At 33.7% G+C, this 26290-nt stretch overlaps 1 protein-coding gene across 1 annotated transcript in view; it reads left to right on the plus strand.

Moving 5' to 3' along the window:
• Positions 1-614: 614 nt before the first annotated feature.
• Positions 615-26290, plus strand: part of LOC143907164 (uncharacterized) — a 42731-nt gene continuing 17055 nt past the window's right edge. Inside the window, exons 1-11 of the mRNA XM_077423742.1 lie at positions 615-1516; positions 13326-13386; positions 16144-16261; positions 18843-19079; positions 19486-19733; positions 20614-20895; positions 21036-21436; positions 22641-22768; positions 22987-23113; positions 24865-25004; positions 26049-26247. Of these exons, the coding sequence (XP_077279868.1) occupies positions 13334-13386; positions 16144-16261; positions 18843-19079; positions 19486-19733; positions 20614-20895; positions 21036-21436; positions 22641-22768; positions 22987-23113; positions 24865-25004; positions 26049-26247 (1933 nt within the window). The 5' untranslated portion in view covers positions 615-1516; positions 13326-13333. The remainder of the gene's footprint in view (positions 1517-13325; positions 13387-16143; positions 16262-18842; positions 19080-19485; positions 19734-20613; positions 20896-21035; positions 21437-22640; positions 22769-22986; positions 23114-24864; positions 25005-26048; positions 26248-26290) is intronic.

Below are 26290 nucleotides of genomic sequence, written 5' to 3' on the forward strand. Positions count from 1 at the left end.
CCAGTATATCCTTTAAAAAACAATTTTCTTCAACCCCAGGAAGAAATTGCTAAGGAAAAGTACTTATCCTACGTTTCGTTAATTTTTTCCGAAGTAGATATGTAAATATAAAATGTTTCTTAGCCTTATCTACTAATTTTTTCATCGGTTTCGTTAATTTTATTCGTCCTTATTCCTGTTCAGTTTTCAAAAGAGTCGTTCGCGAAACGCTCCGTCTCACGATGCTCTTGTTATAAAGAACAATCGTGAAATTAAAAATTGACTTTAATTTTTAATTGACTTTAGAAAGTAAACGGAAAGTAGTGCGATGGATCTGAGACACCCTGTGCACGGCAAACCGCCGTTGGCCCGTCGGTCGTTTTACCTCTCTCTAAAAGGACAGTCGAGCGAAATTGTCTGCAAGCGAGGTAAACCCAATGAGTGAAAGAAATTGTCGCGAGCGTTATTGTTAGCGGAGAGGAGCGAAACGACAGGGTGTATAGTAGTCGCGATGAAGCGAATAGAGGCTCAAACTCGCTTTCGACCGAGAGAGGAAAAGAAGGAAAAAATAGAGAGATAGATAGATAGATAGATAGAGAGGGAAGAAGAGAGAGTGAGTGAGTGAGTGAGTGAGGGAGACCGTGCCTGTGCGCGAGTCCTGGGTGGTAAAATGGGGAGGCGAAGAGGGTGCTAGAGGGCCTGGAAGGGTGCCTAGGATGCGATGCGGTGGGGGTGGGTCGGGATTGGCTTTTCGCGAACGTGAAACTCAGTAGTACGCTACCACCCACGCACGTAGTACGCACGTTCGCTCCACGTGTGCTCTAGAAGTTATCCCCCGTTCCTCACATCTTGTACCGCGTGCCAACAACGAGGGAGAGTTTCTCCCGGGCGAAGATTTCTCCGACGCGCGTTTTGGTGGCGAAGCAATTTGTAAGTACATCCAGCTAGGAGCACTCGTACCTGTCACAACTCGAGGATAGAGAAGACTGTCGGAAATGGTCGAAAATCTCGAAGATAAATAACCGATGAAAAGTCCGCGACTGTCAGTCCGCAATATCGTAACGATTATCAAAGATGCCACGTGAAGAGAAGACGGAGCGAACGATCTGTGTTAGTACAATATTTGCGGGTGTCATCGTCGGAACGTGAAGCGAACGGGGGATTCCCTATCAAGAAAGACACACCATCCATGAGGCCAAGCGAAAGCACAACCGGGTGAATGCGCCACGAGGTTCAGCAGAATAGAAATCTTTGCCATCAAGAAAGTAATGAACCGATGACAATAAATTTTCCATTTCGCATGTTCCATGAGCGACTCGACGATACGCTCTATTAATTCTCTATCGGACAACAAAGATGCAATTAAAAATCGACATTGTGTCCGTAATGGAAATATCCAAAATGACAAATTCACGCGGGGCAGAGAATTTCTCGCGTTGACAATGCCAAGATCGCAGATTTCGTAGGACGCGACGGGTGCAGGTTGCCCTGAAAAAATAAAAAAGAGATCGAGGACTATAATCGTCCACGGTACAAGGTAAGTTTTGAAAGAAAGAAATTAAAATTGCTTAAAAATAAATTATTAAATTATTTTATTTTCGATTATAATTTATCTCGGTTTTTCAATCAAATAAAATACAGTTATAAAGTTTTCGATAAAATATATTGAAATCGATATAATATCAATTAGCAATTCTTTAAAAAAATGTATATAATATGATATAATAAAGTGTTTTCTAACGTAATAATGATTATCTATTATAAAAGCATACATGCAAAGATATATTTAAAAAGATTAAAATTTATATTTAAGCAATGTAAAAACTTACACGTAAGTTATATACTCATATAAGTATTACATATTATTTACAAATACAAATATTTATATTATAAATATGTAAAACATTTAATTATCGTTTTAAACATTTTTTATTATACAGTTTTTTATTATATTGTTTAACTTTTTTCTTAAAAATTTGTATTCTTATATATTTCGCGTATTAATGTTTTCAAATATGTTAAATAAAATAATATATAAATCATATGTGCAACTCCAAATAAAAATAATTTTTTTAAAAAGTTTTTTGAAAATTTTTGTAGTAGGATATTGTTTATAATCAATACAAATAATATATATTTTTTTACTTTGTTTTCCATTAGCAATAATTAATTTGCATTATTTGGTCATTATTGTCACTATTTTTACGTTTGTTTCTTTGTTATATAATCGTATATAAGAAATCAATATATGACATTAAGATAACAAATGACAATAACAATAAAACGATAACAGATAAGAAAGAAAGTATCGTGATGACTATATTTGTAATTATAAAGACTATAATGGCGTTACAGTTTCAGTTAATATGGGCAAAAAATGGTACTAATACATGATTTGATCAAAGATAAGTTTATTTTTGTTTTTTTGTATATAAAATATTCAACGTGATATTCTAATATTCCCGTTCTGAATATTATATAAAAAAGTTTATCGAAATATGGTAAGAGAGGAATACATTAGGATAAAATTCTTGTTCGTTAATGTGTAAATTTAAGAAATTCAATTTTCTACATAACTTTATGTATTTTATACAATTTGATATATCCACAAAGTATGTATTAATTTGTACCGTGCAATATATATACCGTACAAAATACATTTTCTTAAATTGTTCGATATTGTTATGGTTTTAAAATCAGCACTTAAATGATCGAAGATGCGGATGTAAAAATAGGTCCATCTTTTCTAAAAATATGAGTTATTGATGCTTTAACATTCAGTGAATGATGGTTTATCAATCGACTCAAATACTACGCGTGTCTAGATAAAAGATACTATGAAAAGTCCGAGTGTCCGTACATATCTAGAATATGTCCGTACATACTTCGATTTTACTACTTCTGTAATTATTCTGATTACAGCCACATCGTTACAGCATTGTCATTATCCATTTTATATACATTTTTGAATTAAAATAAGATAAAATATATTTGTATTTATAAAAAATGAATTATTCATTTTATAAAACAAACATTTGAAATCTTAAAATAGATATTAAACAATTTTTGATACTTGAAAAGTTTTAGAAAAAATTTACTTAGTTTTCGTTTTTACTATAATTTCAAAGATTGGTTTAAAGAGACAAAGAAAAATTAAAAAGGATTTTATTGCTGTTATTGTTGTTACAGCTCTTGCGACTTATTGCATAAAATTCCGCATCTTTCATTAGCTAATTTAAAATTTGCTTTATATAATATTCTTATATTTTTCTCTCCATCCATTATCGATAATGAATATTGAATTATTCCGACCGAGTTTTTCTTTATTATTACTTCCTCGTTAAGAAAAAATAATCGGCTTAACATCGTGGACTCTCAAATGGAAATTTAATTCACCATATTTCGTGATAATATATTGTGCGAAATGGAAATATAAGGAGCATGAAATAAATATTATTTACGTCTTGTGCCCATCCTTCATCTTTTTCGGGAAGCTCTTCTGACATAGTTATATGAAATAGCAGAATTTATTTTCAATTGTAAACTTAGCATATAACAAATTGTTATTACATGAAATTGCAATTAACAAAAATGTTTTTATAATTTAATAATAAATGAATGACAGTTTATGATAAACTTTTGTAAATCACTGTTAAATTGCATCGTTTAAAAATATACGCGCAGTTTCGGTCACAAACATCTCCAAATGAAAGGAAATTTCCTACGCCAGTATCAGATAGATGCGGATTTGCAAGTAACTAGATAACGTTTGCGGTTATCCCGACGCTGCTTGAGCGTTCGTCTTCATTAAATGCAAAGATGCTAATGAATATTCTAAGAAACTGGATACCATTATCTCGTAAAGTAGAAAACAGAGGAATGTATCACACGAAATTTACAAATTAAATTTGATAAATATTATAGCTTTTTTAATATCAAATTGAAGATCACGCAAGCGACATAAGTCATGATTAAATAATTTATATGAATACTTCATACATTTATTTAGTTTAGAAAAGAAACATTATACAACTGAATCATTAATACTTATGATCGAATAAAAAATAATAACTTATTTGTTGTGACAAAGAAAAGTTTTATTAAGAGACTGTGACATATCTTCAGTTATTTCCTTAATTGTACGTGTATTTCACATAAGAAATATTTTATAATTTAATAATCGTAATTTTTGAATATATTTATTGCACGTAATGTGAGCGTTCTTTATATGACTTTGGCAAAGACATGATGTAATTTTGCAGAGTGACACGACGGATTTTTGCTATCTCTCTTACATGTTCTTCTTATGACGGGTTAGGAAAAAATGTCGATCGCCTGGGATAAAGATGAGCGAGATTGGAAGATCGAAGATTGAATAAGGCGGTCGTCTGTACGACAAAAATCAAAGTCATAAAACTTTGCAATAGAGTAGAAATTCTACTAAACGTGATGATTATTATATTTTAATCTATAACATTCTACTATTTTTCACTACTATTCGCTCTTTACTTTTTACATATTTTTCTATTATATCACACATAATCTAGATAGAATATTAGAATTCCTGAAATCGTCAATATTACAATATTCAAGTCTTATAAAACTATTCATATAATTTTTATCAGAATAAAAATTATATAAAGTATTATTATTCTGTAATATATAAAGAAAAGTGCCTTATTATGAGATAGGATCCTAATATAAGATGACGAGGTTTTTTCATGATGGGATCAACAGATGGGGCCTCTTAGCTTAACATATCTCATATTAGAATCCTGTCTCATAATAGGGCACTCTCTTTCCTCTAATAATATTAAATAATTTGTAATAATTTGCACAGGACATGCACGAATTTTACGAGATTCGTTAAGATCAAGATATAATCAAAAAGTTGCAGAAGTACCATTATTTAAGAAACAATACTTTCTTGTATCGTTTATTTATAATTCATTTTTTCGAGAAAGGTATAGTGAGTGTGACATTTAGTTTTGCTCAATACGGGCAGTCTCCTTATTTGTACGTACATTATATATCGCTGCAAAGAGAACGCAATTACGCTTGCAACGTACCAGAGTTTTTGTCGAAAAGTTGACACATTGGAATTCATTGATTTTTTTTCTTACGCCGTGAAAAAAGTATCGATCGTGCAGTACGAAAGACCGCCTGCCAAGATGTAGCCGGGAATATAAAATAATGATATACATGACACGCGTTAGAGAGTGGATATTACAACTTAAAAAAAATCGCTTTCCACGGCAATGAGGCATAACAAATTCTTTACGTTCTTCTTTTTTTATTTAATAGTTAGACATAGGTATATATATATCTTGTTATAGACGTCGATTTTTGTAAAAAAAAATTATGTATATTGCCTTCACCAAGATTTACTTGACATTATAATATATATAATTACTGTTGATATTATATATATATATATATATATATATATATATATATAAGTGTCTCTTTTATTAAAACATAAATTTTTTTAAAAGATGTATTCGTTTAATTCATAAAACGTTCCGGATTAATTTATTTTTCTATAACATTTTTGTGCTATTATATTTTCGACAATATTTGGGATAATCGTGAACAACTACAGAGCAGCGGCAAATGATGTTACTGCTGAGCTCTATAACAAATTGTTTTAAATATACGAAAAATTCAATGTAAAAATTAAGTCATTACGTTATTAAAATCCTTGGTATTTACTTAGTAACGTGCCATGCATAAATGAAATCACTCTTGCTTCGAAAGTAAAACCATGAAGCGGTTACTTCCATCACAGAATCGCTTGTCTTCGTTAAAGCTGTTTCGAGGTTCCGCGTCGCTTAGGGTAGAATGCGAATGTAGAGCTTCCTCGCGGTAAGCATTTCTTTTACTAGAAAGAGCACGTAATCGAAGAACGACGCTTTCGTCTCTCCGCGATAGGAAAATGTTATCAAGAGGGTTTTAATTCCTCCTCTGGCCGAGAGAAGGAATTAAACGTCAAGTGCTCGGTACGACCCTACGATCTTACTTGGAAACGATTTAATAAAGAGTCGTTTCGATTCGGTTGCTTACGTACGCCCTTGATTTCCGTAACTGAATTTCTATTTCGTTTCTCTCTCTCTCTCTCTCTCTCTCTCTCTCTCTCTCTCTCTCTCTCTCTCTCTCTCTCTCCCTCCTCTCTTTCTTTTCCGACGAGCTACGAACATCCGACGTCAAGTTTTCGTGCATGATTTAAGCGAAACGGGTTGTCACACGCGATGTGTGATGTGTCCGATCTATGTGTTCTCGCGCATGACCGGCAGTCATGTATAAATGCACACGCTATAAAAACTAAAATAACAGATTGATTTATGATCGCGGCGTCCTTTTTGCTTTTAATTTTCGGTACGTCGAGGCGTCGTGACGCTCGTGCAGTTTATATTCGATCTCCATATTTGCTAATGATTTAAATTTTTTAGTTGACATGTTTACAGAATATCTGGTGTGAAACGAATATTTCACTGTGTACATGCGAAGACTCGATATGTTTGCATTAATAATATGATTATAGTTTTCCTTCTATTTTTCTCCCTGCCATTATAATAATTATCAAATTTATTTAAAAGCAATTGCGCCAGTGCAATTATCGTTAAGTTTACGCAACAATACGACAACAAGCGCGTGCTATTTTTGTATTTTCTCAATCAGCTCCACTGTAACTCCTTCGCGAAATACGACGCTATTACGCTCGTGAACCTCGGATTGTAAGACGTTTAATTCTCCTCCGCTGCTTGACTCGCTCGCTCAATAACTTCGACTCGATCGTTTCGACATTATACGCGATAGTCATTATGTGCCATTATCTCCGAATATAGGCTGAAGGCTGAAGGGGATTTAAGGATTTTCTCATCCGGCGTTGTCCCGCTATATACACAACGCCAGTCAAAAGGATTCTTACATATGTAGAGAGATTGCGCACGAGAAAAAAAAGAGAAGGATAAAGAGAGAGAGAGAGAGAGAGAGAGAGAGAGGGACAAGAGAGAGAGAGAGAGAGAGAGAGAGAGAGCAGCAGAGTGTGAGAACGGAAAAAGATGGAAAAGTGAATCTGCGAGAAAAAGAGGGACGGCTGATGGCAAAAGCGAGATATTTTGCAGGCACGAAAGAGCGAAGGCTCGATATGTTGGATTTTTGCACATACGCGCTTACACGCGCGTCGCATAGGCCGTACAGACACGGGTTGAAATCCCGACGGCTGAATGAATTTTGAATGCGGCTAAATATGGCAGCGATATATCTACGAGATCGATAACGGCGTGTATTTGCGAGAAATGGACAAGCGTATAAACGAATATGTAGATACTAGATAGCTATCGGACGCGCGTTCGAAATTTCCGCCGCCGATGGTAGTTCGCTCGACCGGTGGTAGTTGGTAGAGCTTCACCAGTCGCTCCGATGGCTCCTCCTGGATAAAATCACGATAAAGCCGAATGATCGCCGCGATATTTCAGGTTTTGGGAACCCGTTCGGCATCGAACGGCACGTGAAAACATCACCGCGTTTAACACATTTGAAACACCAATAGAATTTATTTTAAAGAACCATAATTAATCTGAACGCAATTTTGATAAACTTCAAACAACAGCTATGTTAATGGAAGATCATTATAGAATTACGAGTATATTTGTCTTCTTTTTGTACACGTCATTTCGGGTGTATTCATATGTCTACCGATTGGAGCGTATCGCAAGCTATTTGTTTCCGCTGCTTGATCCATTTGCAAGCGCACGAGGCTTACAAGGGCTTCGTCAAGAGTATCTTCATCTATTGAAAATGGAACGCTGATCTGCATATTGAACGGCGAAGAAAACCTAAAATACACACATTGTCCGGGAATTTGACGAAAAATAAACGCATCGTTCCATTGAAAAATTTAAAAGTAATTCTCTTTTAATGTAAAAATGCCGATATTATTATTTCTCATGAAGTTTTTAATATTACCATTTTTAGTATCTTTCAATAATTAAGTTACAAATTAAAAATATATTAAACTGAGGTTTATTTCAAATTAAGTAACGAAAAAACTTTTTCATTTCTAAATATTAGTGAAATATTATTTTCATTGGTATCGCAGCTCGAAAGGTATTCCTGCGCTCTCTCTCTCTCTCTCTCTCTCTCTCTCTCTCTTTCTCTCTCTTGTTCAAGAGAAAATACAACAATACGTCTCATAAAAATTTACTTTAAACTTCATAAGGAAATAACGCTTTATATCCACTTTCTCCCCGGTCTAAAATATCTCACATTTAAAAAAGTTTAAGTAACTTGATTTAATGATCGTCTTAAAAGACATACTTGGGCAAAGTTTTAACTGGTAGATCCATAGTCTACAGCTGGGTGATCAAATATGATTAAATAAAGGTTAAAAAATAAAACACCCTATTTATTTTTGAAATGTTATATTTTTACGATAACTCGTTTGTAATGGGTAAGAAAAAAAAATTCTACGTAGACATTGAGAGAGCTCGAAAGCTCTCCAACCTTGTCTCAGAATACCTCGAGACACCTCAATTATTAGGCAACAAAATCTCAGTTTTCTTGAGAATTCTTTCTCTTAGCGCTCATATATTTTAATTTTTCAAAATTATATGTCATATATATTATATTTTCGGATATAGATATATATTACTTCATATGATTTGCATGTGGTTTAATGTTTAATGTTTCCTCTTTTTCTGTCTGTGATTCTTTTTAAAAATATTTTTTTAAAAGTATATACTATTTCAAAGAATATCACAAAATTTTCAATATTTATAATATTTATTTTGTTTTTCTTCTGGCAAATTCGGACAATGATAAAATACGAGATTTTTCATCGCAAGAGTGTTTTTCGAAAAGATTGTAGACACAAGTTGTTCTATCAGATCGAGTGAATTAATTGAGTTTGCGAAAGTCCAAGGAAAGCTTTGCACAATATTGTCGACGATATAAATTGATTCAATCTACGAGATGCGAAGAAACAGCACTAAGACGGCTTCCATTGTACGTTATGATTGCATCAGGTCCTGCTTCGGAACACACTTTTCTCTGGCTCGATATTATACTTTATTTATACTCAAGAATTTTTATACAAAATATTTAGGACTGCCCTCCTTTATTTTATGGTTTCTTTGATCAATTTAAATCGTACTCGTGTGCAATATTCTCGTTTTCTGAATTATGAGTAATAGAAAATAAGACTTTTCACAAACTGAGCTTTAGAGTTATACAGATTTGTGAACAAAAATAAAATTTTAATTACTACTAAGTAGACTTTATTTCAATAAGTTAATTAATTCAACTTAGTTACAAAAACATTTAACTTTAATATTAAAAAACGATATAAACACAAGTTAGCTATCAAAGAAGATCCTCAATAAAATTTTTCTTTTATGAAAGACCTGTCGCAAATGCATGAAAGAATTTGCAAATTAAAAACGTAATGGTAATCGCGGTGACACTTTACATATCTATCTGTAAACTAAATTACTCGATTAAATAATAATGAGTGTTTCAGCCATCTTACATTTATAATGTAAAAGCGTAAGCGTTTCAGTGGCATTCAAATAATTATGTAGATATATGCAGAAGACTTATATACCATATTTTGCATTTATGCTACACGCGATGGCATTTACCATCTACATCTTCTTTCTTTTTAATATAGTAATAGCTGTCAGTGGACGTTGATGTGAAAGGCATTTTAATTTTAACATATCGGTAAATAATTGTTAGTATTCTGCATTTTCTTAATAAAAAGACTTACGCAAGAATATAAATTTTGAGGATAAATTATTTTAAATATTAAATTCAACACACACACACACACACACACACACACACACACACACATATATGTAGGTCTGGAAGTATGTTCCGGGACTTTTATTTTTGATATCGGTATATTCCGGGACATTATATATATATATATATATATATATACCCACACGTATACACACATAGTTTAATATATTACCATCTTATCGCTAGTATATTAAAGTATATGGAAAAGTATATGGAAAATACGTGTAAATCGATAGATATAATGCTATCAGTTATATATTTTACGAATCGATAGAGGAATTACCTCTCTATAGTAGGTCACGCGGGCAAGACGAGGAAGATACGTAAGTGGGATGTGAATTAAATGAGGATACGTTAGAGAGAGGCGGATTTCTAATTAGACCAACTGTCCCTTTAGGTGAGATTTACTGCGAATGGCGCGTATTAATTGGCCGCTACCGGTTGCTGATTAAACAAATTGTTCGCTATTGTCGAAAGTTTATTCCCTTTGACGAAGATGATAAGGCGCATAAATGTACGTGCTGCACGCTCATCACATATCTCCCGCGACGAATACATGCACGCTATGTACATTTTTACCCACAGATCATTCGATTATTCGCATTGCAACCAGACACGCGGTGATAATTCCATCGAAATGCAAGCCAATGTAAATACAGTTAAACATTAAACACGGGCATTCGTCTCCTCGTTGATAACAGAGAATTAAATTTGCAAGAACGATATGTGGCGATAGCGTATCGCTTCACTTTCGAAAGCACGGAACGGTGTTATCGGTTATTCGATATTAAATGTAGAATTTATGTTTTTATTTAATATTCAATATTGCACGTGCCATATTGATTGCGAATTATAGAATTTTGATGAAAAATTGAAAGACATTATAACGCACAGTCGAGGTTTTATATATTTTACACATGTCTTCACGAACAAATCCGTAAAGTTAGAAAAGAGAAGAATATATCAATTGTCGTGATTTCTCGCGTAGTGAAATTTTAAGAAAAAAATAGTCAAGATGAGGAAACGGGGCTTCTTTTCCGATATCTTCAAATTTCAATATTCGTTATCTCTCAGCAACTGAATTAAAATTCTGTTAAAATAATGTTCTCGCCAAATAGAGCGATAAATATAATCCCGTTATTAATTTGCGCCTGATTAATTAAGGGCTTAATTCGCAAGAGCCTGTTCATACACCACCATTTTTATAACATAAAAATCGCGTACAAAAATCTCTTTTTCCCCAACAAAAATGAACGTGTATTATCATCTGTCCATTAAATTTGTTTAGCTTTTGTAGCTTTAAATCTCAATTTGAGCAGGTATAAGAAAATTTAGAAACATCGTAGAAATGTATAACGGGACAAATCTGAGTCATCTAATCAAAATTCTAAGGCATCCGAAAGCATAAAAGTTCAGCGAGCAGAGAAAACTTACAAAAAAGATAAAGAAAGGGGGGAGGCGAATCAAAGAGATGAATACAATGAAACTGAAATTTGAGGCAACACATTTTCACACGCGCAATATCCTTGACTCTGCAAGCGGTCGTGAAAGTAGCTGTATAATGAAAAGTGGCTAAGACGCCTCCGCCGCCGGAATTCCGAAGATCCTTTTTTTCTCATTCACTCAGTCGTATGTCGATGGAAATTACTTTCCAACCAAAGTTAGCTTCATAAAAAGCGAAAAAACGATCCCTTATATGATTAAAGTCTTTCTCCTTTTTGCTCCGGTGCCTCAAGAAACGGCGATTCTCAAGATTCGGTCGCGAAGATCCATGCAGAAAGAGAATACTCAATACCGTGAGAAAATTGTTCTCGACGTTTTTGTTCGATCTAGGAATGCATTCAAGTAGATATATAATAGATCTTCGTAATTATCGCATTTATGGTTAGAAATTTTATTTCAGTCTTATATTTGTTAAAAACATGAATTTTATTTAGCGCTACATAATTATATATAATTATTTTAAAGCGCATATAGTCTATGTCCTTTTTTATTTATGTTATATTTTTATTGCGCCACTCTGTACATGAATAGATATATATGTATATATCTTTAATGATTTAACGAAAACGTCTCTACTTTGCCATCTAAACATTAAATAATTCGTGTTCACAATTAATAAATTATAAAAATTCTAACAGCACAATGCAAACATTATTCATTTTGTAACTAGTAAGATTTTTACGAAATTGTATATTTTTTCAGAATATTTTTCTTCTTATAATATAGAACAAGATTTTCCCTAAGCTAATATAGCAACATATATAAAGAAATGTTAAATTAGCAATATTGGATATTACTTTCTTCACCAGTAAGTTATAATATGGGTATAGAAATTAAACTTCGTAGACAACGACACAGGCAGAAACTTTTGTAAAATTTATTAGGAAAAAAGTGTCGTGATCTGTTTACGGTTGACCATACCGCGCATCTCTTCGTCGCAAAAACGAATTTCGATTTACTTTCCGAGTGACAAGATGAGAACCGCGTGACGACGAACGGTTGAATTTGAAACGAAAGTGTGTGTAAAAAACAAGGGTGGTACAGATCGATCCCGGTTGCAGATCAGAGGACCGGATGGAGCCGAATCGCGCTCGACCAAGTATGAAGGACTTATGTATGCACGTTCGAATATACAGACATGAAAGAAAATTGAATAGCGCTTTCACTTGACACACAGGGAGGTAAAGCCGAAGCTCCGTCATCGTTTACAGACTGACCATTTGGTTAAAGGGCCAATCTTGTCGATCAAAGCCACGTGCGCACGATGTCGCATTTATATCGATTTGAAACCGCATATCGTGTAACCGATATGCCGGTGCATGAGATTGAACCCGTTCGTCATACTAAGCGATGTCCATAAATTATTTTGTTCGTATATCTATACCATATCGACACCTCGAATCAAATACTATAGTACGTATAGTATGATACGTATTCGTCCTGCTACATGATATTTGACTAAATTCCTTTGTATCTGCTATTCGATTTAAAACTTAAGCGAAACGAGAGTCTGCAAACTGGAAAAATCGATATAAATGATAAAAAGAAATATTAATGATAAACTGCACTTAAAATAGTAATTTTCTTATTAATGTAAAATCCATTTATATAACAAAGCGTTTTCAAGCGCCACATATAAACCGCGTTATAATTTCAAATAATTACATCATTTTCGATAAAAGAGTTATTTGACAAGTAAAAATTGCTTTACAAAGCCGAAGGGAATGTGGTTTTAATAATATCAAAATGTCCATCATATAAAAATTAAACCACTAAAATTATAATAACGTTACCTGGAATTCAGTCGTTCAAAATTTAATAATTCAGGTTTCGAGAGCGGAATTGTACTCCTATATATATAAATTATACGCAACTGAACTATTAATACATTTTATTGATAATTTTAACAGCATGACGTAGAATATCGTATTATAGTTATTATATTATAGGTGCAATTTCCCTATGATCTTTCAATTTTTATTTTATAAATAATATTTATGATATTATAAAAAACGTATTTTTGTTTTGCATTGCAGAAATCAACATGTCCGCTACGGAATCGTGTGACGATGATACGAGCCCGACACGCCGGCCGAGGTAAGAGAGTTTTAACGTAACTACGTAAATATTGATTACGTACTTTTAAAAACTAAAATAGCTCTATTCGTATTTCGCGAGAAAGTGAAAAGTGAGAAACTTTAATTCGTTTTGCCGTCCGTTTTCCACCGGCAATTTTGTGTTCGGCTTATGCCACGATAATGAGAAAGTCATGAATTTCGTGGAAAGTATAACTCTTCCGCATCAGCACGTCAGTAATTAATTTAGTGTAAACGCAGCGGGATATTTAATCAGACGGCAAGTTAGCGGGGTTTGTCTCCTTCTCTCTCTTTCTCTCTCCTAATTAAATAACAACTTGCTGAGCATTAATAATAATAATACGATTGTCCGAGTTTGGTGCGCGAGAACTGCGGGTATAGTTACTAGCGTGTGGATGATGTACGAGATAATGTGTATATACTTTCACTGGAGATACAAACTTCGCGATGGTCATTGTGTGGCAACGAAATGCCGCATTATGTCGTGTTACTAGGAAACGTGTCGCGGTTATAACACTTTCATTGAATCAATCCAACCTAGAAAAAGCGGTAATTAAAATATCTATGTAAGTTTTCGTAATTGTGTGCGTGCGCATGTGCATATGTGTAATTAAAATATTTATACAAAGTAATATAAAAAATATCTTATAACATGTTCATGCTTATAGAGCGCGTTGTAAGTTCGGTAATGGTATAGGTAACATATGCATCCTGTACCTCAATAAAAAAGGAGATTATGCAAATATTTCATAACGAGAAGCAAGAACAATGCACTAATATAATACATCAACAAAAAACTTTAATATATTTAATTTTTTATAAAAATCCCCTATAAACCGGTATAATCTTGATTGCTTATTTTTTGATATAAGTTTTTTTTCGAATAAGACACATTTGTTTTATCTTTTGTCTGCATTGTAAATTAAAAAAAAAACATATTTAGATACATTTAAAATTTCATGAATATTTTGACCAAAATTTAATAGATATAGCACAGTCTATCTCTCTGTGCAAAATACATAAATAATATTGCATATAAATTGCAATAAAATTAATGTAATTTCTAGAAAAAATAATACGTGTTATAATGCTCGAAACCAAGTCATGAGAACTTGTGATTTCTGACTCGAGGCTATGCAGTGCTTCCCATGTTAACAGTATACTCGAAATCAATAGCAAAGCTTTGACCAAACCTGAGGTATTAGCTTATTCTGTGCCACAGTTTTTGCTAATCTGGACTCATGGACGGAATTTGCAGTTGACCCAAATCCTCTTGTGGAAACAAAAAAAAACTAAAGTTGAAAACAAAAACAAACGGAAACAAAACCCGAAAGGCAGTAGAAATAGAACGGGGAAATTATTAGGAGCATCTGCTTTAATTTATATATCGCAAAGAAATCAAGTTAGGGCACACTAAATCTTATTTTCGAAAGCCACGTATAAATAATAATGGTAAATCTCAATGTTGCAAAAAGATATTTTAACAAATCTTTTCTTTTTTTTTATAGTAAACAATACGAGGAATAAGACATTTACAATATAATGGTTATATATACTATTATTTCGTTGCGCGTAACTTTAATGTTCGGTGCTCAAAACATTTAATGATGAGATCAACATTGATTGAATCTCTCCTAATGACATTTCTTACGATCGTTACCTCACCACAACGCGTAGGTAGTAACAATTGCGTGTGTCGGTGTGAATGCGGCTGTTAATGAAAAGAATGTGAATGTGCATCTCTGTATAGCACAAAAACAATTTTTCAAAAAAGAATTTTTTAGTTTGAGAATTAAATTACTATTACAATTGACGCTTTTGGGATCTTATCATTTTCTTCCAAAAAATATTTTTGTATATTTAAGTAACAAAAGTATCAATATTAAATATTAATATGTAATAATATGATAATAGTATAATATCAATATCAATAATATCATAATATCAATTTATTAACAATAAAATTAATTCTTAATCCTGAAGATTGTCGCAAGAATAATAAAATACGGTTTAACAAGCCTTTAACATTTATCGCGTGCACTTTATTATCTTAATTACATTGTTTTAATCATTTTCAAAATAATGAAATGTCTGTATACACATGTCATAAATGCAGAAACACAGAAGTTTATAATATTGCGAAAAGTTTTTGATCATAGTCCGACCATAGTCTGGGAAAAACTCGGGAAAAACGATTTGCATTGATTATCCCAGAAATTGGATTTCATTATATAATAACGCCAGCAATTAGTGCTGATTACGCGTTTATAATTGCAGCGAGAATACGTTGTGGTTAATACGCTAAACATGTTATTATATCGCTTTACATAGCATTTTTAAGCTACAAAACAATACGCGATAAACACATGACAAAAATACACATATCTTTTTCTATAAAAACAAATAAACGACGAATTTTGCCAATAGTAATATTCGATTTTACACAATCTTATCTGACATATGGAATTTTATAACGTCTATTGATAAGTATAACTATAAATAACTGATGACAAGAGAACCTTTAGGCAAATAAAATCGTAACAAAAATAATTAAAATAAGACAATTTTTATCGTTTAATATAATTGTGATCATATATGAATTTTCTGGCGCAATTTGAATTACTTCCAAATGTGTTTAAACGCTGAATTACTGATCAATTTACACACTTTTCTCATTTCCATACTATTTCTGACATGCATTATGAAATAAAAAAAAATGACCATTGATAATTTAGTAATAATTTGTTCAATATTTCAGGCAGAACAGAATTCATAGCGTTGGTCTGCCAACCAGAACTTCTCTACTTTCGGAGCCACCACGCACCGGAAATGATGTACCGCCGCCAATACCACGTCGACATTCTGCCACGCCGGCGGTAAAAAATTTTATTTGTTTCTAGTTATCTTTAGTCTGATAAATTAGTGTTCTATTAGGTTTTAGATATGATATTTTCATGCATTGTTTCATGTTTTATTTTGTGAATGTGTCTGTTCGAAATTAAAAATCTAATCTAATAAATCTTGACAACATTTCACAAATAAAACATCTTACTCAGCATTAGACAAATCATTCATTACGCTCAATATTTATTTATTAATATTATTAATTTATATATAATAAAACAAATTATATAACAATATAAAACTTTACAAAGAAATTAAAACAATATTTACACATCTAGCAACTCTTCAATATTTTCCATATTGGAAAATGTTAAAAATTTGAAAAAAAGTAGACATACAATATTTAACACTATAAAAGATTACTTAAATAAATAAAATATTTGCTCAAAAGAATATTAATTACTAATGCATATATTCATAATTTCTCTCAGCTACCTATTGTAATGTAAATATATCGAACAATTGCGAGATATTAAAGAGGAAGTTGCTGAAATGATTAAGGGAGAAAAGGAGATGGCGAGGCAGAAGATACTAAAAGGATTTTCGAACTTCGTCTCTCCTCTCCTCCTCTTATGCAGGTAAGTTTGGAAAGTTACCGCATGGTCGGTATCCCAGCGTACCACATAATCTCGACACCTTAAATCACGCGACTAAAGCCCGGTAGTTAGTGGTACGCTGCTACTTTGCGAATTAATATCAGTGGCTAGGAAGATTGTCCGAGAAAATTGGAATCCGGTGCCAAAAGAGGTTTTTATGAAAAGAAGATGGTTGCAAAAACACAGAATTGTACTTCTTGCGTTAATTTACCGTCCTATAATAATGCAATCATATCGCTATATCCATAAATAATATGTGTACTGTCGCAAAGCAGACGTAAAATATAAGTATAAATAAAGACTATTTGTGTAAAAAGGTGTGATATATTTTGTTTTTCTAAATTGCATTGCGTACACGTAATACAACTTTACAAAAATTTTAGACTTATAGGATTCCTTCCAACACTATGCGCACAGAAAACTTTAAATTTGTTTAATTTAATTTGTATTTATTTAATAAAACGTGCAATTCAAGTTAAAACTACATAATGATTGTTGACAGAAAAGAAAAAGATTGAAAAATTCGGCGCTGCGATAGATATATAACGCATCTTCAACACACACTGGACACACGACATTCATAACAGTCACTGGACAATACGGCATTTTGACTAACATTGCAAGTATTAATTAGTATTTTCGTATTAAACTCTACTTTCCTGTTTTGTTTTAATATAATTTAATTAGAGCAAACAAAATTTAATTTTACAACATCTGTTATAATATTATAAATAATCGTACATAGATAAATTTATTTAGCATTTATATCTTTATATTTGCATCTCCATAGTCATTATTTTCTCATAGTCATTAAAAAATTAATTTTAAAAAACTTAATTAAATAAACAATTTTTATATAGGCTGCTTTTGCATAAAAATTTTATAAGAAATATTTTTATAAGAATGTATATCATATAGATAATTGTATATACAATTGCAGTAGACTCCCCGTATAACATGATGGGATACGTTCCGTGTTATATATGAATCTATGTTATACGAGCTACATAGATTATATACATGTATAGATTATGTTTGCTTACGAAAACACATATTTGTAAAAGATGTAAGGTTTATTATAAAATCTGCAAAATAAATATTAAAGATGTAAGAGTAAAATATTTTTTATTTCACTTTAAAAGAAACAAATATTGAAATGTTTCTGTCGTGTTATACGCGAATTCATGTTATATAAACCCATACTATATGGAGGTCTACTCTGTACTGGGTTTATTATTGAAAAATAAAACCTTTTTTAGTATATTAAAGCGCGTAACGTTAGCTGAGCATCAATTAATATATTTTTGCCAACAATTTCGGGAATTATAATAATACTCAAAGTTTCGAAAGTCATGCTAAAATCCATTAAAAGTACTCGAGATATTAAAGCGTGATCCATGCGAAGAGAATTTGCCGACGATAAACGCTTGAAGCTAATAAACTTGCGTGTTGCTTTACGTATGTCAACAAGGCAGTTAAAACTTAAAACTTGATGCTTGTCTTGGAGCGATGATAAGCGTTGTAACTTTGCGCGTAACTTTCGCGTCAATTTACGCAAATCACGTAGCCCGTTGCCACTGAGAATTCTCATTACGAAACGGTGATGTTTCCACATCAAATTACGGATCTGCTTTAGCTAAAGTAAATATGGAACTTTTCGTCAAAAACAAAATCTTTTCAAAAATTGTATGATCGCACAATGAAAACAATGCAAAAATTAAAGGCTTAAATCTGACGAAATGGTAGTTTGATTTTTAATTTCTAAATGTAATATTTTATCAGATCTTTTCTATTGTATTATTATTTGATACTGGTGCGATAAGTGAGATCGATATACATTTAATTTTCTACTCTTTCTAAATAACAAGGCTTTGAAGATTCCATCCGCTAAAGACTGCATCTTATAATTAGAGTAAGAGCATAGAGATAAAAATCGCGTGCTCAACTTTTAACGCAGGTAGCACCACCTCCAATTCCGCTGAGGCCGCCGGCGATTCCGAAAAGAAGCAAGAACGAAAAACCTATACGACTCCAACTCACAACTAGACAGAGTAATCAAATAACTCCTTGTAAGACGAGTGATTCTTCGTCCGCACCTTCATCGGGAATGCCGGCCATGTGGAACAGCGTGGGTTCGACAAATCAGAAACTTATAAATTTGGATCCCTTCAGAAATCAGAATCAGACATCGCAGGTGATATTAACTATCTTATATCATTTTTAGTAAAATTTCTTTAAAGCAAACTAGAGATAATGTAATTATTAACATCATCTACGATCAAGTCCGAAACACCAAGCTGATCACACCAAGCTGTGAACTGCAATGCGATACACTCATGAATTCATATAATTATTATTAAAAAATATGTTTGTCTAATAATATGGGTAACAAATATTATCTATACTTTCACTCATTAGTAAAAGAATAAAAAAAAACAGACAGATGTTTTATATCTTTGTTAAGTGTTACTAAAGTTAATATCTATCGATTTGTTGCCTTGAAACAAAAATTAATCAATTTAAAGCGAATCGGCCGCATAAAAATGACTGCTTCATTCGAGATGAAACTCGTTTTTATATAAATTTTCGATGAGTTGCAGGATTACTTGTTGAATTATGGCGAGAACTCGCGGGAAACGAATGACAATAACGATTTTGTAGCTGACTTCGAGCAAGCAAATTTCCAGGAAGGACGTAAACTCCCGCTAAATTCGAGCTTTGAGGAGTTGCAAAAGGTCTCCTTGGATCTCGAGAAACGGCTTCACGAGAGAATTATTAAGAGCGCCGAGGCGAAGTTCGAGGATCCGAATAGCCGTCAACGACAGGGCACGGTGTCGCGGCATAATAGGTAACAAAAATATGTTATTTATATGCGATTTTATAGATTTTTCAAATCTTTCTCGGTTGGACATCTTATACATATTCAAAAGGACGATTGTACATCTTATTACGTATAACATGCACATTGCAAATTATTCGATGTTGCTGTCGTGTACATAGAGTATATTAGAGCTATCTCGTCATGCTTTTGGTGTCGAGTATTTATTTTCATGCAGTAGCCTGTGTTAAAACTATACTCGAATGCAGGAAATGTTTTGTCGCGTATTGCTGAATTTATAAATTAGATACAAGTTGGTAATACATCGATTCGGGCCGACCTGCAGCGAAATATTACAGACATTATACGCTCACAATAGGTTCGTTAAACGAAGCGTAAGTTCAGATTTCATTTCCGGTGAATCTGAGATGAGAATACTTGAACATTCTTGAAACTGCCAGTGCACTTCTTTACTATCAAAGTATCTCTCGTTTAGAATCTAGTATCTAGTTTAGAATATAAATTGCCTATATTACGGAAAATAATAACAAGCAATATAAAAATATTCTCAAAAGAGAAGCGCTTGTTTATTACAACGCATTTATTGTATACTTGTTTAAAACATGTATTTATGAGTCACTTTTTATTTTATGTCATTATTTTTTATACAAGTGCTGTTAAAAGAAATTAACACGGAAAAAATTAGCTCGACCCTTTCAATCAGAAAATATTCTTCAGTATTGTATTCTTCAACATCTTTTAATATTTATAAACTATATAGATCCGCGATTTATTAACTACAAATCTGACATTTCTGATAAATCTGATAATGCTAAAACGTAGTCGTGACATTACAAAAAATAATATGATTTTAACTTTGATGCTCACAAGTTGTCTTTTTTTCATGTAGACAACAAATATCAAAATTTACGAAAGAAAATAGCAGCTGCGAGCAGAGAGAATCGTCCGAAAGCAAGCCCATCAGGGAAGAAATAATGTTATCGCGAAAAGAGATTTTTCAAAAAGATGAATTAAAGCACGCAACGATTTTGACTTCCGGCCGTGAGCGACGATCAAAGTTCGAGGAGTTGCAGGCGGCTTCGAAGAATCTAGAGAGGCGTTTGCACGAAGACGATGATTATCGTCGACGTCAAGAGATGGAAAGACGAATAAGCAAGGACAAGCCACCCAGGTACAACATACCTCCACATAACTTCCTCCTTAATTTCGTCGAACGTCAATTCAGAATTTCATATTTCCCGTTTGAAAGCTTTCGTAAATGGATTAATTAACCCCGTAGTAAATACAAACGCATAATTCGTTTACGTTTAGATACGAGGACCTAGAAGGAATCCCGCATGAACTGCTTGACAAACGTTACCACGGCGAGCAAAGAACTTTAGAACAGCAACCGCAGCAGCACCCAGTAATGCGAAACAAATACGAGAGTGACATGGAGAGGGCTAGGAATATTCTTCAGCATAATCTAAGGAAGGAGCGAGTCGGTGGTGGCAGCGGCGGCGGTGAGAAACTCGAGAAATTGCCGAAAGCAACGCAGACGAATCTACCACCACCCTTGAGCGCCATTTGTCAGAGTCCCGTACCGAAACCTATCAGCATCCGGCAGGACAGCAACGTTTCCTCAGACAGTTTCAGTCAAACCAGCTCGCCCAGCTACACCAGCAAGACAATGGAAGCCCCCCTTCTGCCTCACAAGCACGGGAAAGTCCCAGGTATGTTCTAACTTCGCCAAAGCTTATCGGATGGCTGTCTTAAGAGGTGTTATTATTAGCGAAGAACTAACAGAAGTACTAGAAAAACAGTCGTTGATTGCGATTTTTGTTTCAAAAAAAACTTAAATGCGTTTTAAATGTGTAATAAAAAAAATCATTTTCTCGAATGTGGAGAATAAGATCAAGTGATATATCCAGTTTCGAGCTATGAATTTTAAATATAGTGCATAAATATCCAATTTTATTTAATGAACAATTTATGAATAAATATTTCGTCTTATTGTACTGAAATTAATCTTCTTGTAATTTTTGGCAAAAAAATTCGATCAATTCTATATTTTTGGATTTCATTCTTTAATAAAAGATTTTTCCGATAGAATTTTTTGCTTATGATACTTTCTTGCAACCCTCAGGAATTATCCTTTAAGCTATCACGCTTCTGTGTCAAGATAAATATGGGCCGTTTTCCAGCAAGGAACACTGTGTTACACGAAGTCATTTTATTGGCTACGTCTTATCTAAAATATCTAAGATGATCTTCTAAGATAATATATAGCCAATAAATTTATAGCTTTGTGTAACACAGTGTTCCTTGCTGATAAACGGCATGATATATAGTACCCCCTTTCTCCCGCTTTGCGACAATACTCCGCATAGATCTTCAAATATTCAACGCAGTCCATGATTAGTTAGCAAACTATATATCTTTAGGGAATTTCAATAAAATTCCATCAAATAAATGGCGATAATATTAAAATGAGAACGTAACACTTATAATATCGGTTTATCTATAATGAAAATTAAACTACGTACTTCATGATAACAAGATACATCTCACAAATTGAAATTTCTTCTTTATATTCCGTTTCTCTAGCGAAGCTCAAGGTATTTTCTTGAGAGCGACAAATAAACGCCAAGGCAAAACGCGACAACTGAGACGAGACGAGGAAAGCTTTTTCTGTCCTAAAGCGTCATCTTGTTTTCTTTTTCTCTCTTGCTTTCTCGTCGCTGTGTTATCGTTAAAGCAGTTTATCCGAGAGGAATAAGAAGTAAAAAGTTTCCCATCGCGAAATTCATCCATAAAAACTTCAACTCGTGGACTCCCCGTTTTTTGATTGATAAAATTTGTATCTTGAAAGAGGGTTGCAACTTATCGACAAATTGACAACAAAAAAATCGATAATCGGCCTTTATCGCCTTCCAGACAGAGCCTTAGTATCGGAGCCTGATAACTCGTCTGGCAGGCCGATAACGAAGTCCACGAGCACGCCGGCCAGTTTGCAGACCATCGTCAAGATGCATGCTGGGAATAACAGCTCCTTGCATCATAAAGTAAGCCCTTAAATGTAACGTCATTTTCGTCGTCAGCATAAATAAAAAGGCAAAAATATGAGGCCCTCCTTAAGTGTTCCTGTATCGTATAAAATTATAGACATTTAAATTTCAGGTGTACATAGATTTATCTTCGTGTCGCATTTGACATTTTTTTATTTGTTACGACGTGCACTTTGCGAAAGCACGTATTCCGAATGCTTTATGTGTCTGCTCAGATAATCAGGGACATGACTGGTAGCCACTACGTGACAACGGGAAGACTACGCTTCAGATTTGTGCAGGTTCTGCTTAATGCCGTTGCCCTCCTGGCCATTGCCGGCGGTTTAGCCGCATACTTCAAAAGTGAGTGGAGTAATTTTCTCGCTCTAATTGCAATTGAATTGTTTTCGATGCAATACGGCGCAGTATCCAACGATCGGTTTAAACTGACGTTGTCAAAATTTAAGCCCGGTTCTACCAACGTCGTTTAACTTTAACCTTAGCTTAACTCACTCTTCTAACTGTGCCCCTTATGTCCATTTCTACCAACGTGGATTAACTTTAATCTCGGTTTAACTTACTTTCTATCTTTATCTAACTCTTAAAATTAGAAAAAAATGAAAGGTAAATTAAGCCGAGATTAAAGTTAATCTGTGTTGGTAGAAATGGATATTAGAAAGAGATAAAAAGTGAGTTAAGCTATTAAAGTTAAGCGACGTTGATGGAACCGGGCCTCAAAAGAATCGAAAATTCTAATACCATCGAAATATATGCAAGTATTAAAAAGTGCGGTTGTTTTTCTAGCATAAATAATGCAAGTGAGGTTGAGAAACATCGCAATGCAAATAACAACGCGTGATATTTGACCAGAATAAACACGCTTGTTAAACCCTCCGAACGCTTTAATATGCGTGCATGTGCAACAACGAGCTTCGCGAGACCGAAAGATCAATAGCGCCGTGAGTTCTAGTAATCCACTTGATTCCGAATGTCAACATCATCTCGGCAACAAACGGAAGACATGTCTCGCAAAGCTCTTTCCATGTCTTTAAAATCTTGAATTTTTTTATTTATACATTGAATAAATTTCTCGGGCACATTGAATTTGCACTCGACAGGTTATATCAATATTCATGTTAGTAAGATGGTGGATTTACATCACGATTTAAAGCAGAGATTTAATACCAAAATAAATTTATACATATCGTGCATACTTTTATTTTTATAAAACGTGATGTCGAAAACCTTTAATTATACCGGTATTGTGAATAGTACTTCATATATGTAACGTATATAACCGAAATTGTCATAGCACATGTACATAATTTTTCGATTAATACTGGTATTCCGGCATTTTACTGTCATGAATGTCGTTATTAATAAATCGATCATATTCGTAGTATTCCCGATGTACATTTTATGAGAAAAATTACAAAAAAGAAATAACATTCATATAAATTAACGCACATAATAATATGATTAATTAAAATAATTAGTTAAAGTTCCAAATTTTTATATACATTTTACCTCCCTTAATTTCTCTTTTAAAATATAAATTGCGAGTAACATTACAACAAATATAAAAGCTTCAATTTATAATACTGCAGCTATATAATATATCGAAAGATTCATATCCCGATGTCGATCATAATATTCATACCAATTGGTTTTTATTTCAATATGTAACATGTAATAGACAATTATAAAATGTCGGTATGTAATAGACATTTTTTATACCCTTTTCAATCCTTAATTTGAAGTATCGGGTGACAATATTACGTGCATCGTGGTGCCGCGTGTCTACGGTTGACACGTTAATAATTACAAAAGTTCGCAACGTACACATCCCGTCTGCCCCGCTCAGACACCCGAAACGTGACTGTTTTCAACATGGAGGTATATTGATACTTCTTGACTCAAATGCGACAAATCTATCCAGCGAGCATGACAAATGATTTAACTTATGTTTCGGTGATTTAATCAACGATAAAATAAATTTTTATCGAAAATAAATGGCGACACTTTCACCGATGGTGGGGTACACGACATCATTAATGAATCGTTCTCGTATCAATTGTGTGTGTGTGTGTGTTCATATTTTTTTCATTAACTAGCGTATCCTGACTTCCAATTGGAGAATAGAACCATATACACGGCTCTGATCCCGATACCTGAAACGCGTTTCATGTTCGAGGACAGGAATCCGGCTCCGGGAATATGTCTGCCCATCATTGTGACTTTCTGCGAGAACAAGGTAACAATTGCACTCCAATTATAAAAATTCATTTATTGTCACGCGAGTCGACGGGAAAAGTTGATATGAGCCGAATGTAAAATATTTAGTTTATTTCATGTAGAATGCCCAGTTACTAAAATGTAGGATGTTATAAAGGGAAAGAGGGCCTCTGGAATTAATGCGAATCCGTGTCCTCGAAACATTCGACACATTTTAGCGGCTTGTTAATATGTATTATCGCGAATAAGCGGTACAGAAAAGCGTAATACATACTTATTACGCTTTTCTCGAAAGAGGCTTGGTCGCTTTCCGAGAATTTAAAATAATTTTGTACGCGCGGAATGTGTGTGCGCGCGTGGGGCGGCACACCGGAATTTGCTCCGGTATGCAGCATCGTATAATCGTGCCACTTGCCCCTCGGCGTCGGAATACCGACGAGTAAGAGTGACAACGTTACTTTCTCCCTTCTGCGTCCTCACGGACATTAGAAGCAGCCGTCGACGATCGTAATTTCGATGCGTCCGCGCCTCTGAATACATTTTCCACTCATTTTTTCCCCTCTATTTCGATGGCTCGTGCTTGAACAATGTGTGCTTTAAAATTCATAAGGCACTCACTGTGCAGCCGTGCGTTCTGAATTTTTCTGAATACGTACATGTCTGAGTACGAATGAGCTTGAACAACGGCGAGAAGATCGCGACGGTGTTATCATTAGAGAATTTAAGTGGAAAATCGGATGAACTTCCGAAAACCTTGCATATTCTTCGGTAAAAATGTTTTAATTGATTTCAAAATAAATACCCTCAAGTGGATTTCTACCGATGAAAAAGATTCAAGGCATAAAATATTCTCAAGAATATCTCTCAATCAATTAATTTTCATTATCTATTTATACCATAGTCTTAAATTTCAGATACGAAGTGCTCTCTTTAAATTAATACTCTTGCTTGATTCTTTTGTGCAGAAAATGTTTCGCTTGATATACACAAAGCGCGATTTACACTGATAATGTGATTTTGAGACATAATTTTTTATGCGTAACCATACAATTTCAATTCGCAGGTTCCGTACAATTATACTGTGTTTCCAAATTTTATGGGCAATTTCGGACAGCGGGACGCCCAGCACGAGCTAGAACTTTACGACGCTATCGTTGACGTCAGATGTTACGAACTGGCTGCTCTATTCTTGTGCAGTCTTTTCGTGCCGAAATGCGGCCCTCAAGGCAACGTCGTACGTCCCTGTCAAAGTCTTTGCCTTCGTAAGTATCAATTATTTGTTATCATTTAATTTAAAATCTACTT

The sequence above is a fragment of the Temnothorax americanus genome, unplaced genomic scaffold (assembly GCF_048541705.1).
Source record: "Temnothorax americanus isolate GAGA-0224 unplaced genomic scaffold, ASM4854170v1 Scaffold8, whole genome shotgun sequence".
NCBI lineage: Eukaryota > Metazoa > Arthropoda > Insecta > Hymenoptera > Formicidae > Temnothorax > Temnothorax americanus.